Below are 17,242 nucleotides of genomic sequence, written 5' to 3'. Positions count from 1 at the left end.
GAAGCCATCGCTTCATCCACTGATCTGTTGGCACGGTAGGAAAACTGATAGGAATCCACTGTGTCAGGAACCATGGAGTTGATGTGGGTTAAAAAAAGATGATCTGCTCTGTTGGTCTCTGGAGAAGGTTTAATGAAAATGTCTCTCCACATTTCTAGTCCACGAAAGAAGGCAGATTTTATGTCCATCAAATGCAGTTGCCATTGTTTTTGATAACTTCCTGCCACAAGGAGCCTCAGAGACTGAAGCACAGGTTGGAGATTCCTTCTGTAGCAGAAACTTGCACTTCCTCAAAACCTTGTGCAACAAGCCTGGCTTTTGGTACCAGTCCATTTTCCATCTCTTTCAAAGTGCAAACTCAACGAGTGGAGATGCACTTTTGTAATAATAATTACAATAATAATAAAAATAATAATATGATAATGGAGGGAGGACTTTGCTGTTTCAGGGCCGAGACCACTTGCCTTCATGGAGAGGGACATGAATTCCTTCATGAATAAGGACTAAAAATAACGTTAAAGGTATTTGGAATATATTGAATGATGCCATTAGGAAAAGTTCAAGACAGACTAATTATCCACAATATTTAACCAATAACGATGAAGTCAGTAATGATATGAATGAGGTGGTTAATCATTTTAACAGGTATTTTGTGAGTGTTGGACCAAAGCTGGCAGAAAAATGTGTGATCCTGGATCAGCTGATGGATGGAAGGAAACATTAATAAGTAGAAATCCAGATTCAATGTTTCTCACAGCTGTGGAGGAGAGAGAAATCATAGATATTGTAAGAAAATGTAAAAACAAGGTGTCAACTGACTGTGGTGATATGACAATAGTCAAAAAGGTTATTGGTGGATTGTTAACTGACATACAGCTGTAATCAGTCGCTCAGAACTGGGACATTTACAAAAACAAATGAAAACGGCAAAAGTCATCCCACTGTACAGAACTGGAGACAGACACCAATTCACTAATTACAGGCCTGATTCTTTACTCCCAACATTTTCTAAGATCTTAGAAAAAGTATTTATTTACAGGTTGGACAAATTAATGCCAATCAAAAGGCCACGCCCCTAATTACACATTAAACTTCTTGCTTTATATAATTCCAACCTGCCACAATAGGAGGAAAAAGAGGCTTCAAACCCCTGCAGAAAACCTGTGGGTGATTCATGCATGAATGAACCGTCATTCTGAGTTTGGGGGTTAGTTTGGGATCTTTATTCCCTCTAGTGGTTAAATGTTGGAAACTGCAGCTTTAAATGTGTCTTGTATATCTATATATTTCACACCAAAATCATGTTAATTGATCCTCGTTTCCTTCCCTGTGTTCCCTCTGGTCGTACCATCCGAAGTTTACCTTCCCTCTGACTTAACTTACTTTTTTATTTTAATGCCAAACGGTGACTCATGAGTCCTGCATGTGCACGTCAATAATAAATCCACCGACTGGAAGTGCTGAACTAAACTAAGTTGGATATTTAAATGTTTTAATGTGTCAAAAGACTTACCATGTGTATTATTTTGAAGCCCATTGCAATAAAAGTTTCTTAACAACATAAATGTTTTATGACAAATAATAAAAAACACATGAATTAAAAAATATTTTCTTTTTTTTATTGATATTAACAATCAGAAGCTTATCATACAAGACTTTCTCAGAAAATTTGAATATTGTGATAAAGTTCTTTATTTTCTGTAATGCAATTAAAAAAACTAAAATATCATACATTCTGGATTCATTACAAATAAACTGAAATATTGCAAGCCTTTTATTATTTTAATATTGCTGATCATGTCTTTCTCAAAGATGCAGGGATAGATAATAAGATTTAAATGTGGTTATCTTATTTTATTTAGGTATTTCCTTTTTCCCCCCCTTTAAGTTAGACTGTAATCTGGTGTAATAATGATCCGGATGTTACACACTCCGGTACAGCAGGTGGCGGTAGAACCTAATAACGTTGGTTGTGATCCGCCATTAAACCTAGAGAAGAAGAAGGAGAGGACGGTTCTGTTGTTTCCTTTCTTTTTCCTCTTCAACAATGTCTAAGGTGAATCATCTGAGAGAGTTTATCGGTCAGCGACTAACAGCAGCTGCTGTAGAAATATTGTCAGTGTTTGAAAAAAGCATCTTGGAGTATGAAGAAGAGCTCGACCGTCAGCGCAGACTGTTGGACCTCGCCTGGAAACCTGAAATCAGACTCCACAGAGTCGGTACGTAACCCTGGAAAGTTGAATGAATGAACACATGAGTATGACTCCTACAAGATCCCTTTGTTTCCAGTTAAAAGCCGTGGTGATGAAGCAAACGAACTAAATGGGAAACTCCCCAGCTCAAGCAGCTGCTGATGTGGGATTCGGAAACATCCCGAACTAACTTGTTGTTCTGTTTACTTGGTGCTGCCTTTCATGCTCCATTCACACTCTGGACCAGACTGAGATTTCACACTTTACACTTAATCCTTTATTTAGTAGAAAAGATGCAGATCACCGTTTTTTTTTATTCATTAATTCAGCACAGTATAAAAAACAGAACAAGTAACATACAAATGTAAAAGAGAGATTGGTAATGTGCTAGGCTGAGGCAAAAAGCCCAAGGGGCTTATACGAGGCCTCTACCTGTAAAATACAGCAAAAGATTGTACAAAGATTTAAAATATGCAGAATACATGATTGCAGTCTAAAAACAAAGACAAAGCAAATAAACAGCAGCATGAATAGAATACATGGTTTCTACATGATTAAAGAAAAAATAACAAATCTAGAAATATCATTAGGTAATCTGATCAATTAAATGTGTCCTGAGTTTACGTTTAAAATGATTGAATGAAGTAGAGGTAGACGAGATTGCTGTAGGTGTTCCATAACTGTATCTGATGGAGAACTGACACAAACCAGTACGGAACTTCAGGAGATTTAAATGATTAGCCTGTCTTGTATTAAAATGGTGCATATCACTGTTGAACTGAAAACAATCTTTACATGGCAAAGAAAATGAAACTGGAAGGAACAATACTTTGAAAACAAAATTGCAGGTTTGATATGTATTTAATCCATCGTAGGAACAAAGGTTACTGGAAATTTAACACAACAGTTTATTGAAATGCCAGGCCTTTCATGATGGAATCGAAATCTTAATCTCAGATGTAAAGTGTGATGAATCAATAATATCTTATGTTGCTAAATGGGAATTCTTAAAATTTAAAATTCGAGAATTTGCTATTAGTTTTGGAAAATCACGTAACAGAAGTAACAAATTATCAGAAATTATTAAAGAAGTAAACTCCTACTGCAATAAAACTTCACAGACTGATGAGGATAAACAAAAATGACAAATTTAGCAAATTAAGCTTGATGAAATCTATCTCAGGAGAGCCGAAGGTTCTTATATAAGATCAAGAGCAAAATGGATAGAGGAAGGAGAAAAAAGCACATCATACTTTTGTCCATTAGAAAAAAGAAGACGGGAAAGAAATTCAATCAAATCACTGGTGATTAAAGATCAAACTGTCACAGATCCAGCTGTGATTGCCAGAGAAATAGTTTCCTTCTACAGTAAGTTATATTCCTCATCTTTCTCTAGAGATGATTCTGACAACTTTTTTAACTTTAACAAAGATCTTATTCCAACTATAGAAAAAGAGTTTGCAGATTTACGTGATGCTGATATTTCTTCTGTTGAACTTGACCAGTTAACAGTTCGTCTTTGGACAAATCCCCAGGGAGTGATGGTCTTACTGCAACTTTTTATAAACATTTCTGGGATTTATTAAAGGAACCATTCTCTCCTCTCTTCCTCCCACAAGAAAATGTTTGTAAGGTGGAGGAGGACGGGGTTTCCAGTGACCAGCACCTGGATAACCTGGAGAGGAGCTGCAGCCCGGACCAGGAGGAACCAGGGCATCCACAGACTACAGAACTGGAGGAAGACTCCAGCGGTCAGGAGATGAAGCACGAGGACGTAGAGGTGGATGTCTCATTGGTCAATGTCGCTGATGTGAAAGTTGAAAATGGTGAACCAGGACCAAACTGTGTCCAGCTGCTGTTGCACACTTCTCCTGAAGCTCAAAACAAAGATGAGGAAGGGACTGAAAGTTTACGCTCAGACTCCAGTAAAACTGCAGATCCGGAGCCAATGAGACGACACGGTGACCACGAAGATGCTGCTGTCCCGTCAGACAGCAACTGTAAATCAAAGCTGACCAGGACCCACACGGGGAAGAAGGTATTTTTTTGCAGCACTTGCAGGAAAAAGTTCAGTAAAAGTTGTAATTTAATTGATCACATGAAGATCCACACTGGTGAAAGGCCGTACCTGTGCAACACCTGCGGAAAAATCTTTACTGAATCATCAGCTCTTAAACGGCACATAACCACACACACACATTATTTTGGGAAGATTCTAGGTTTCAAAGACTGTAATAATTTACCTTGTTGACTAGTTAAGAAACATTTTTAGCGGATTTCTTTCCCTCAAAACACTCAGAAACACAGCCATGAAACCTTTTGCATAATGTTACACAGAGAACAACCTGCCATCAAGACATTTATGAAAATATCTATATTTTTCCGTTTTGCAGGTTTCTACTGAGGAAATGCCTCCAGAAGATTCTGGTGTTACAAAGTCTTCCTCCACAATTGAAGATTTGGAACAGGTATATATTGATACTTTTAATAAACATTGTACATTATCTGAGTATGAAATACTATTTTCTGAATGAATAGCACAGACTTGTAAAACAGAGTTTGCACACATGTAGAAGTTTACGAAACTAAGCTTACAGATAAATGCTTGTACTTAAATGTACAAGTTTGCAAAACTATAGTTACAGGTACAAACATAAATGCACAGCTTTACAAAACTATGGTTACAGATACAAAACCCTGTTTTCAAGCACTCCTTTCTGAATGATACAATATTCCATAAAAAAGGTGCAACCAAATCATGTGCTGGTGCAACCAACTTTCTCAGTTGTCGCACCAGTGGACAAGTTAGTCTGGAGCCTGTGCAAGACATTTTTGACCTTCTAAAGCTGTAATTCCACACTTATTTTTATCGTGTCACTTAACTTAAACTTAAACAAATGAACACAGGCAGACCACGGTGTTAATTTTGAACACATCTGCTCTTGTTCTCTATCTTAGATGGACACGGAGAATCAGTTCTGCAGTCCAACTGAAATGGAGACAGTTGTCAACAGTGAGAGGGTAAGTTCAATGTAATGTAGACATTTGATGGACATTTGTTTTTTTTAAATACTTTTAAGATAAATACATATGATTCTGAAAAGTCTTGCTGCTCAAACTGTCTGGTAACAATAAATGTTACAATAAAAACATTCCAACAGTGTCAGAAACATAGCCTGGTGTGTGCAACTGTCTCCCCCTTGGACAAGTGTCTCCAGTGTGTGGGACCTGTGTCCTCCCTCAAGTGGCTTGGCTATAAATGCAGAGGTGAGATATTAAATGAATTGGCACTGTCTGGTGAAAGGTAGTAGGTGTATGTGCTGTGTTCTGTGGTACGATTAACCCCTCTATTAACACCTATGGAGAATGATCCTGGTACAGCATAGGCTACTGTACCTACTATTGTTTCAGTTTAACTATGGTGTCTTTATCAAATTGAAGACAGCTACCTTACTTTATTAGAGTGAGATTGATTGCAGTGTGTGTCATATATGTCATCTAATTCAGATTACATAAAGATGTTTCATTCTGCCTTATTGGCACTGACCAGTTCTGCGAGGGTCGTACTGTAGGTTTTCCTCAATCCACCTTGTTCTCCACTTGGATGTCGAGGTCAAGGTCAAGGTTTACTTTATTAAGTAAAACTAAACTTAGATTTTTGGGTGTTGTACTGGATGACAAATTGACATGGAAAGCTCATATATCACATGTTAAAAAAATAGTAGTATTTTTGTTCTGAACAAAGCAAAATATGTATTAGATTATAAGCCATTGCGAATTTTATATTGTTCACTTACTTTACCTTATTTCAATTACTGTGTGGAAGTCTGGGGCAACACATATACTAGCAATGTACATCCATTGTTTATCCAGCAGAAAAGAGCGGTGAGGATCATTCATAAAGCAAATTACAGAGAACACACCAACAGATTATTTATTAATTCAGGACTTATTAAATTTAAAGAAATAGTTGAGTTACAGACATTATTAGTTATGCATAGGGCAAAAAGAAAATTATTACCAAGTAATCTACAGCAGTTGTTTGTTTTTTCAAATCCAGAAGATATAGAACATAGAAGGAAATATAATTTCAAACATCAGCATGCAAGGACCACTCTTAAGCAGATGTGTACATCGGTTGTGGGAGTAAAACTGTGGAACTCTCTACAAAATGATTTAAAGGAATGCACAAATTCACTTAGGTTCAAAAAAATGTATAAAGATAAAATATTTAAGTTATATGATCATGAATAGACTGGGAATTAAGCAGTATTATTAATATCTGTGGTTGGTTCTATTTAAGTGTATATTTTTGTAAATATTGGTTACATTGACTGTTCTTTTTGTTTTGGTATTTAATAAGGGGCAGGTAACATAAGACTTGTCTTCATCCGGCTCCTTTTCGGTCATGGGTGTGTAGATTGACCACCATGCACGAAACGAAATAAATGAATAAATAAAAATTAATCTCCCACGGGAGAAATTGGTCTCGGAGTAGAGGCCACAAAGCTGCAGTACAGACGGACACAGACGGCACAATAACAACATCAACAACACCATCAACATTAACAAAGGCATGTGCAGCACTTGCAACAGCACTGTATAAATCAACAAACACTTGCAAATTGTTAAAAGATGATGCTAGCATCATCAGTCTTTTTAGCTTTGCTGCACAAGATCACATAATCAGTTAAGCATTCCCATGATCTTCCCTGCTGTTTTGGCCAGGCTAACAATCTGGGATTTAGATTTGACCGTTAGGTTCCCAAACCAGCTGGTGATGCCATCGCGTACGATGGACTCTATCGTCGCTCTATAAAAAATCAGCATGATGTTTTTGCAGACCCCAAACAGTCTGAGCCTGCGTAAAAAATGGAGGCGCCGGTGGATCCTAACACAGACATTTGTCACATGCGTGCTCCAATTAAGATCCTTGTCAATATGGACGCCCAGGTATTTATAGGACGTGACCTGCTTGATGTTATGGCCATGTATGATAGTTGTGCTGTGATCCCCAACTGACTTTGGGTCCACCACAATCTCCTCGGTTTAATTAATATTGATCTGCAGGTGGTGTTCATCACACCAGCCCACAAACCCGTCCACTCCAGCTGTATGGCTGCTGATGTCAGAGCTGCTTGTGAGTAGACTGAGGATGACAGTATCATCAGAGAATTTGACCACATACTGGTCGGGTTGGGAGCTGACACAGTCATTTGTGTACAGAGTAAACAGAAAGGAGGAACTGACAGATCCCTGGGGGGCCCCAGTGCTGCTTACTGTTGTGTCTGAAAGTGCAGAGTTGAATCTCACCTGTTGTGGCCTGTCTGATAAAAATGAGAAATACCACTTAGTTAAATAGGGATTTGCGTTCAACTTAACTAATTTTCTAAGAAGGATGTCTTGATGGATTGTGTTAAAAGCAGAGCTAAAATCAATGAAGAGCAGTCTGGCATATGCAGCTGGACTCTCAAGATGCTTCAACATAAAGTGCAATAAAGTAGAGGCCGCATCACTGGTGCTGCGGTCTCTAGTATAGGCAAACTGAAACTGATCTAGAGATGGCTCCACCTCCCTTCAGAGCTCCTCTGTTACAATCCTCTCTAGTGACTTGACTACATTTGAGGTTAGGGCCACTGGCCTGTAATCATTATTCTCTATGGGATGGGCTTTCTTGGGGACTGGGATTATGATCGACTTTTTCCAGAGCTCTGGCACAGTGTGTGTATCCATAGAGAGCTGGAAAAGGCGATGCCAGGCTGGTGTGAGCTCCACAGCAAAGGATTTTAAAAGAAAAGCAGACATGCCGTCTGGTCCTGTCGCTTTATTAGTGCGTATGGTTTTAAAAACCTTGGTCACAGAGTCTTCGTCTATAACCATTCTGTCATCACCCACATTAAAAGTTATTGCATTTAAAATATCACTGCATTCTTTAGAGGTGTCTGTCTCAAAGCGCATAAAGAAGTCATTCCGTTCATTTGCCCTCACGCTTTCGTTGTGGGCAGCCATGGGCTTCTTTTTCTGAGTTTACATCCCTATCCGAGCGTATATGTGAAAACCCATCGATCTGTATAAAACTGTCCGGCACGTCATTTCGGAACCATGTTTCAGTGAAAACCATTAAGCCAGACTCACGGTATTCGTAGTAAGCTCCGGCATGGGAGCGTAGTTCATCCAGCTTGTTTTTCAATGAACGAGCATTGCAGAGTAGTATCGGAGGCAGTTGAAGTTTGGTGGCTCTCCGAGCCCGCTGCCTGACGCCGCCTCTCTTGCCCCGCTTCCTGGCCTTCCGAGCAAGGCGAGATGCCGGTCCGGGTTGCCTCAATAGCTCCCTGGGGATGTTGCTCAGCAGGTTTGGCGGTGGTGACACTCCGCATTCCCGCAGGTGTAGAAGCTCGCTCCCGCTGTATGACAGCTGATCAGCGAGCGCACACCCGGCAGCCCAGCCAGACAGGAATAACCATGCCACCAGCAGCCACTCCAATCTCCTCCAGTTCAGCACATTTGGACGCAGCTTGCAGTTCAGACCAGCCCTCTTGTCAAGTGCATGTTGTGCCAGCCGATTCAAAACAATAAACAGAACAATAAACGGAGACGCCACAGACATCCATACAAAATGCAGCAGGAGCCCTCCTCCATGTCGCCAGCAGAGCAGCGCCATCAGCTGATCGACTGACAGCTGATCAGTCGATCAGCTCAAATGTGCGAACATTTACATCAATAAGTTTCAGTGAGGTGCTCAAAATCGTAGTCTTTCACTTTATTTTTTTAAATCAGTCACATATGCATCAACAGTCTCTGATTTTCCTTGCACTTGAATAAAGAACAGGAGCCTCAAATACGTCACATTTTTCCTTGGCTCACAATGTTGGCGGAAAACTTCTTTCAATGTATCATAGTCATCTACGTCTTCATCAAAGTCAAAAGTGTTATATACCGTTTAATTGCTTCGTCCCCAGCTACATATAGGAACGTGGCTCTTTTCACTGAATCAGACTTTTCGTCGATTCCGCTGGCGACAAGAAACAGTTCAAATCTCTGGATCCGGACTCCAATTTTCTGCTAGATTTCCTACAGTCACAGTGCCCCCTAATGGTCACACAGAGTAATGCACTTGTTTTCAAATATACACGAATCCAGCAAAACCCGGAAGTCGAGCGGCCGCCATTACTGCGGTGGCGGCTCCGCTCCTCCGCTCCAGCCCATAGACATATATACGTATATAGATCCATGCTCCGCTCCCATGGATCTATTACTCCGCTCCCTGCCAGGCTCTCTTAGACCCAATCCCAATCTCCACCCTCGCAGACTCGTAGACTTACGTGCGCGCTCCCGCACCTTGCGTAAGGGCTTAGGGCTGTCCCATTCCTCAAGTGGTCAAGTGCGCGAGGCCTCCCGGCAGCCATTTTGAGCCCTTACTGCCCCCTTACCGCAAGTCAGCATCCCAGCACACTCTGGGAAAGGGAATTACCCACAGTTCATTGCGTTGTGACATGAAAGGAGGTTACCAGGGAGAATGTAAACAAAACAGGGGGCGGAGGAAAAGAACCATGTGTGACTGCGAGAAGAAAGTTCACCTGTAAATATAAATACATATCCCACTGGTGATTTAAATTCAGAAACTGTTGTCCCGTGATGATTTTTCAACGGCCCTATTATTTCCTTTACAAACAAGGAGCGACCAACAAACATATTATTTAACTATTGTTCTTTGGTTTAAAATATATATATATATATATATATATATATATATATATTTCTCTTTTCTTTTTTTTTAGCATGTTCGAAATAAAGTTTTTCATTCACTCATTCATTCATTCAATCGGAGGGAAGAAAACCAAAAAAAAGGACAAATGACGTTTTGGACTTTTCATTTTATATTAGACCAGTGTTTTTCAATCCTGGTCCTCGTGGGCCCCAGTCCTGCATCATGTTTTAGATGCTACCCTGCTTCAGCACACCGTAATAAAAGTACCTGTGTCATCAACAGAACTGTGCAGACCTTGGTGACAAGCTAATGAGGACCTTTAATTAGAATCAGGTGTGTTGGTGCAGGGAAACATCTAAAACATGGAGGACAGGGGCCCACGAGGACCAGGATTGAGAAGCACTGGATTAGACAAATCCTCAGTTGACCTGCTGGTGTTGAATAAACAAGACTTGTTTTCTTTAATCTGAGTACAGTGTTTGAATTAAGATTCCCTATGTTAACAGAAATGCATACATGTAAATACTAGCAAGATAGTTTTAGATCCAACACAAACAAGTCAGGCAGTTATTTGGTTATTCATTTATTTATGACCACAAAATTTAAACAATTTCAGCAAGTTGAACAAAAACGTTGCAGTAAATAGTGATAATATAACTGAAATATTTAGCTCAGGTTACCATCAATTTATACGCTCTCTTACAAAAATGAAATGACATCATGCTGAAAAATGGAAAGTACTATTAGATGGTGAATACACAGCTGGAATATTTAACTCAGTTTACACGCGCTTACAAAAAAGAAATTACTCGGCGATTGAGTCTGGCATTCTGGATGTGCTGGTATGGGTAGATTGAAAGAAAGACAACGTTAACAAGGAAATATATATTGTACTGTGCGCATGTTTAAATTGTGTTCTTTGTTGAATTTTATGCTCCTTTATATAGGCTACCACTTTGTTTTCAAACATCCGGATGGTCATTCCCAAACTTATAATACCGGTACGTAACATTTTGATCTGACTAGGAATTTTGTAAATTGAAATTTTAAATAAAGTTTATTGAAAAAACAAACAAAAAAACAGACGTTTTTATCTGACTTGTTTCCGGTTTCTGCTAAGTGTGTCCCATTCCTATTTATACCATTTGGATCCCTCACACCCTCGCACACTTGATCACGTGACGCTGACGTCACTGAAAGTCTGTGAGGGCTCAGGGTTTGAGGGTTTAGGGTGGAGTTTGGGATTGGGCCTTAATGTATTTGTATCATCGGAAAACTCCTGTCCCGGTCACGTGTATTTGTTTTGATAGTGAATGAAGACGGGACGGACTTTCAAAACTACTTTTCTGTTTCACCAAGTGAACAGACGGAACGCAAAAAAAAGATGTTAAACTGCTGGAAAGGAATTGGAATTTACCGGGATACCTTAAACAAGGAAGCCAGGGAGCGGTATATGGAGAAAATAATGATTATTAACGGTCTGGATCCATATGAAATCACTACTAAAGAACTCTCCGATGAGGATTTACTGCCGCAGTTCTGCACAACCCACATCTTACTACCTTGTTTAGGAGTGTTTGGCAGCTGCTTTGGTAAATGTTTGACTCGCCATGTGTTTCAATAAATTTGTATAATAGTACAACATACAGTACATCTTTTTTATTACTCTTACTTCTCTTTTCTTTTTTTTACCGCTATATTATGCTGAAGAGGCTCCGAGGCGTGAGCAATATTTTTCTTTTCCTCGTGAGATTATTTTTTTCCTCTGCAGCTACAAATAGAGTTGATATTTTTTCCTCAACAAACTAGTTTTATCTGAAGATTGGGGTTATGTATGTATGTATGTATTCTGTATAATCCGGAGCTGAGATAGTTCTGCCCTTCAATTAGAGACCTGTAATTGCGTTTTATTTGGTCATCGGACGCCAGGCGATCAATAAAATATTCTTGGATACCTAAAATAAAACAAAACATAAACAGGTGTTGTTGTTGTTGTTTTTTTTAATCACGTAGCCTTTCCATAATGATTACATTTCGCGCTGCTAACGTCACACGTAACGTATGCTATATTACAGTGTTTAATCATACACTCCCTTATCTCCCTATTCCTCTATTCTTTCCTGCTTATCGCTCAAACAAATCATTATTTATAAATTAACATCAGCATTAATTTAAGATACCTTCATTATTTATGGAAGGCCACTGTCTAACATCATCAATCCAGCTATAATGATGCTGTAGAGCGTCAGGTTACAACAACAGCGCTGCGGTGGCAGATTGACACCTGCCGCCGCAAGATGGCGGCACACACAAACCGGTCGCCGGATTCGTGTATACTACATAGCTGAAGGGGAAGACAGAAGGTCGGGACAAACTTTAAACCTCACAAATACAACCAAACAATCAACACTGGGAAGCACTTTTGACTTGTTAAAATCCTGTCTTTTTGTCCCTTTTTGTAATTCCAGACCCCCCACAAGAGAATGTTTGTAAGGTGGAGGAGGACGGGGTTTTCAGTGACCAGCACCTGGATAACCTGGAGAGGAGCTGCAGCCCGGACCAGGAGGAACCAGGGCATCCACAGACTACAGAACTGGAGGAAGACTCCAGCGGTCAGGAGATGAAGCATGAGGACGTAGAGGTGGATGTCTCATTGGTCAATGTCGCTGATGTGAAAGTTGAAAATGGTGAACCAGGACCAAACTGTGGCCAGCTGCTGTTGCACACTTCTCCTAAAGCTCAAAACAAAGATGAGGAAGGGACTGAAAGTTTACGCTCAGACTCCAGTAAAACTGCAGATCCGGAGCCAATGAGACGACACGGTGACCACGAAGATGCTGCTGTCCCGTCAGACAGCAACTGTAAATCAAAGCTGACCAGGACCCACACGGGGAAGAAGGCGTTTTCTTGCAGCACTTGCAGGAAACAGTTCAGTAAAGGTTGTAATTTAATGGATCACATGAAGATCCACACTGGTGAAAGGCCGTACCTGTGCAACACCTGCGGAAAAACCTTTACTACATTATCAAATCTTAAACGGCACATAACCACACACACGGGCGAGAAGCCCTACATTTGCAAAACATGTGGAAAAAGTTACACAGATCGTTCCGGCCTGCTGGTTCACTCGAGGACCCACACTGGCGAAAAGCCATACCTGTGCAACACTTGCAGCAAAACCTTTACTAAATCATCACATCTTAAAAGCCACATATACACGCACACGGGCGAGAAGCCCTACATCTGCAAAACATGTGGAAAAAGGTACACAGAACGTTCAACCCTGGTGATTCACTCGAGGATCCACACGGGCGAAAGGCCGTACCTGTGCAACACCTGCAGCAAAACCTTTACTCAATTATCATCTCTTAAACAGCACATAACCACACATATGGACGAGAAGCCGTATTTGTGCAAGACGTGCAACAAAGGTTTTAGCCGCAGAATTGATTTGCTGAGTCACATGAAAATTCACCCGGAGGAGAAGTCTGGTGACTCGTGACAAATGAAGCTCATGTGGGAGTGAGGGGGGCAGGGTAACGGCCCCTTTTGGGCGGGGGAAAAGGTTTGTCCCTCAAGACTCCTCTCCCTGGCCCTCCCCCTTTTCAACCTTTCCCCGACCCTGCACCCCAACCTGGGACTTGATGATTGGGCCGGAGCTTCGGGAGCTGCGTGCTGGCCTGCGGTCCCCACCCCTGGTCATCCCGTTGCTGCTTCCACCTGCCTGCTGTGCTGTTGCCGTCCCTGACCCACCAGTCTGGCCCTCGGCAGGAGGGTCCCCCTTACGAGCCTGGTCCTGCTCAAGGTTTCGTCCCTCCTAAAGGAGAGTTTTTCCTTGCCACTGTTTGGCTTAAGGTTTTTCTCCCACTAGGGGAGTTTTTACCTGCCATTGTTTATGTAATAACTGCTCGGGGGTCATGTTCTGGGTATGGGTCTCTGTAAAGCGTCTAGAGACAACTCTGTTGTATTAGACGCTATATAAATAAAATTGAATTGAAATTGAATGTTGTAGTCCTCCGGGGGCAGCTGTCCACTCCTGTCTGACCCACAGAAGAAGAACCCGCAGAAGTCCAACCACCACCTCCTGTGGCTGATGAGCCTAATCCCCTCCCCACAAGGGTTGCAGGTTCAACCCGGATTTATGCTTCTCCGTCAACTTGACGCAGAGGGAACGATGTGGTTGTGTACTTTTTTTTTAAAGTTCTGCATTGAGTTTGTTTGAATCCCTGTTCCTTCTTAAAATCTTTATTTGTTGCTGTTGGTAACTTGCCGTCTCCACGGTGCAAATAAAGAGCTGTTAGTATGTGCTGAAGTTTCTTTAAACATGACAGTTTATTTCGTTCATCTACAAAGCCTCTCTCACACGTTCTTTTTCCCTTCTGTTTCTTCTTCACTCACATTCTCTTTGTAAAGTTAATCTATAGCTCCATGTTGTTAAACTCTCTCCATCTACTCCGTTCAGAGATTAGACCAAGTTTGATATATTTGCATGTTCAGTTTTTACAACGTTCCTCTGAAAAACATGAAGAAACTTCAGAGAAACGAGGACAAAAGAAGAAACGCAACCATCAACACGTCAGAAACAGAACAGCCAACCATCTGTCACCATTTTCTAAACTTTAATGTCTGCAGCATTAAACAAAAAACCTTGAAGATTTCAGAAGTCAGTGCAGTCAGATACAGTTTGCTTTTATTTCCCCTAAAATGTTTTTATGATTTAGAAAACAAGAACATTTGGTTTGCAAATGAATGAGGAAATGAGTGTGATGTGGGATACACATCACGATACTTGAGTCACGATACAATACGACATTGCGGTATCCAAATTAGTTAGCTGAAAACTGTAAAAGGCTTTATGCATTTTAAAATCTGAGCTGCACGTACATCAGATTATTGTGATAATTCATCCGACAAATTAAGTCAAAACAACTCAATTCAAATGATCCATGCTGTTATTGTAACTATACAAGCTAAAGTTACAACATATTTGTGTACGTTTTTCATATTATATACATAATATGAAATTAACAGTATTATTTAATCACATGTATAAAATCAAGTTGTATTAGATTTACAACTCGTCTGACACATTATTTCTTCTAAAGCTGATGTTGAGATCCGTGTTGAAGCTGCAGATCTGCAGGTTGGAGAGCAGGAAGAAGAGGGAGGATCATCGGGATCAGATTCCAGGAAGAGGACACACTTTGGATTTAACCCTTTTATATCAGACATCCGTTTAGGAGTAAATGTCTTTTTACCTCAACTCATATTTAGTCAGAAATAATCATGAAAATGTAATTAAGTTTTCGTTTTAGATGGATGAATCATTTTATTGTTTATAATTCTGGAATATGTGGAAATATTATAAATATCTCCATATGTAGAAAGAGCAGCAGTGCCCCCTGGTGGTGAGTTATAAAAGCTCAACATAAACCCAAGAGTGAACAATCTATCGTAATAATAAAAACAAAAAAGACTACACTGCAAAAACTCAAAATCTTAACAAGAATATTTGTTTTATTTCCAGTTAAAATGTCTCATTTTTTGTAAAAAAAAAAAATCTCATTACACTTAAAACAAGACTCATCATTGGAAAAAACAACAAATTTCACCTATTTCAAGTAGATTTTCACTTAAAATAAGTATAAAATAAGTACAAAAAACTGCCAGTGGAACAAGATTTTTTTGATTGTAATGAGAAGATAAATCTTGTCCCACTGGCAGATTTTTCTACTTATTTCAAGTGAAAATTTACTTGAAACAGGTGAAAATTGTCAAATAAGTTATTTTTCTGGTAATGACTCTTGTTTTAAGTGTAATGAGATTTTCTGACTAAAAATGAGACATTTTAACTAGAAATAAGACCAATATTCTTGTTAAGATTTTGAGTTTTTGCAGTGTAGTGCATCAACAAGAGGAAAGTTGACGCAGATTATTGGTACAGCCTGGTCAGTACAACCAGCATTTAGCTCAGAAAACAATGTAGGACAGGGGTGGGCAATTCCGGTCCTCGAGGGCTGGTGTCCTGCATGTTTTAGATGTTTCCCTGCTTTAACACACCTGATTCTAATTAATCATTGTCATCAGCTTGTCATCCAGGGCTGCACAATTCTGTTAATGACACAGTCACTTGTATCACGGTGCAATGAAGCAGGGAAACATCTAAAACCTGCAGGACACCGGCCCTCCAGGACCGGAATTGCCCACCCCTGATGTAGGAGCTCTCCAGGGTTCTGATGGAGCTCTCCAGGGTTCTGATGGAACTCTCCAGGGTTCTGATGGAGTTCTCCAGGGTTCTGATGGAGCTCTCCAGGGTTCTGATGGAACTCTCCAGGGTTCTGATGGAACTCTCCATGGTTCTGATGGAGTTCTCCAGGGTTCTGATGGAGCTCTCCAGGGTTCTGATGGAACTCTCCATGGTTCTGATGGAGTTCTCCAGGGTTCTGATGGAGCTCTCCAGGGTTCTGATGGAACTCTCCAGGGTTCTGATGGAGCTCTCCAGGGTTCTGATGGAGCTCTCCAGGGTTCTGATGGAGCTCTCCAGGGTTCTGATGGAGCTCTCCATGGTTCTGATGGATCTCTCCAGGGTTCTGATGGAGTTCTCCAGGGTTCTGATGGAGCTCTCCAGGGTTCTGATGGAACTCTCCAGGGTTCTGATGGAGCTCTCCAGGGTTCTGATGGAGCTCTCCGGGGTTCTGATGGAGCTCTCCAGGGTTCTGACAGTCTCATGAAGGGGGTGGGAGACATTGTCCATGATGGAGGACAGCTTAGCCACCATCCTCCTCTCCCCCACCACCTCCACCGGGTCCAGACTGCAGCCCAGGACAGAGCCGGCTTTCCTCACCACCTTGTCCAGTCTCTTCCTCTCTGCTGCAGTGATGCTGCTGCTCCAGCAGACACACCATAAAAGATGGCCGACGCCACCACAGAGTCATAGAAGGTCCTCAGGAGGCCGTCCCTCACTCCGAAGGACCTCAGTCTGCGCAGCAGGTGGAGTCGGCTTTGGCCCTTCTTGTAGAGAGCCTGAGTGTTAACAGGTCGTTTAGTAAGGATATAAGTGTCTGCTAAATGACAGAAGTAGTAGTAAACCAGTGATGAAAAAAATTTTGCATTTTGTTCTGATTATTTTCATTGGTAAATTAAATAATTACTGTAACTGCGAGAAGGAACTATCCGTAGAACCGTGAGCTCTACCGGAACTCCAGATTGTAACACCCGGCGGAAGGTCGGAAGTTTTGAGCGAACGGAACACGTGAGCAGTGATTCCCATCCTGCTAAAGCCATCCTGGAGGACTGTTGGGAACATAATAAATCAAATATTATGAGTTTTGGGTGGGTAGGA

The 17,242-nt window shown here is 40.9% G+C and overlaps 1 protein-coding gene across 1 annotated transcript; it reads left to right on the top strand.

Moving 5' to 3' along the window:
• Positions 1–4,600: 4,600 nt before the first annotated feature.
• LOC133440674 (zinc finger protein 177-like) lies at positions 4,601–13,030 on the top strand (the record flags this gene model as incomplete). Its single annotated transcript, XM_061717996.1, has 4 exons — positions 4,601–4,660; positions 5,151–5,213; positions 5,354–5,459; positions 12,369–13,030. Coding segments are annotated over exons 1-4 (891 nt in total), but the record flags the coding sequence as incomplete, so codon positions are not given.
• Between the last annotated feature and the right edge of the window lie 4,212 nt (positions 13,031–17,242).

This window comes from Cololabis saira, chromosome 3, assembly GCF_033807715.1.
Source record: "Cololabis saira isolate AMF1-May2022 chromosome 3, fColSai1.1, whole genome shotgun sequence".
Classification (NCBI taxonomy): Eukaryota; Metazoa; Chordata; class Actinopteri; order Beloniformes; family Belonidae; genus Cololabis; species Cololabis saira.
The sequence above is the reverse complement of the archived record's forward strand: the minus strand, read 5'-3'. Positions and strand labels throughout refer to the sequence as shown.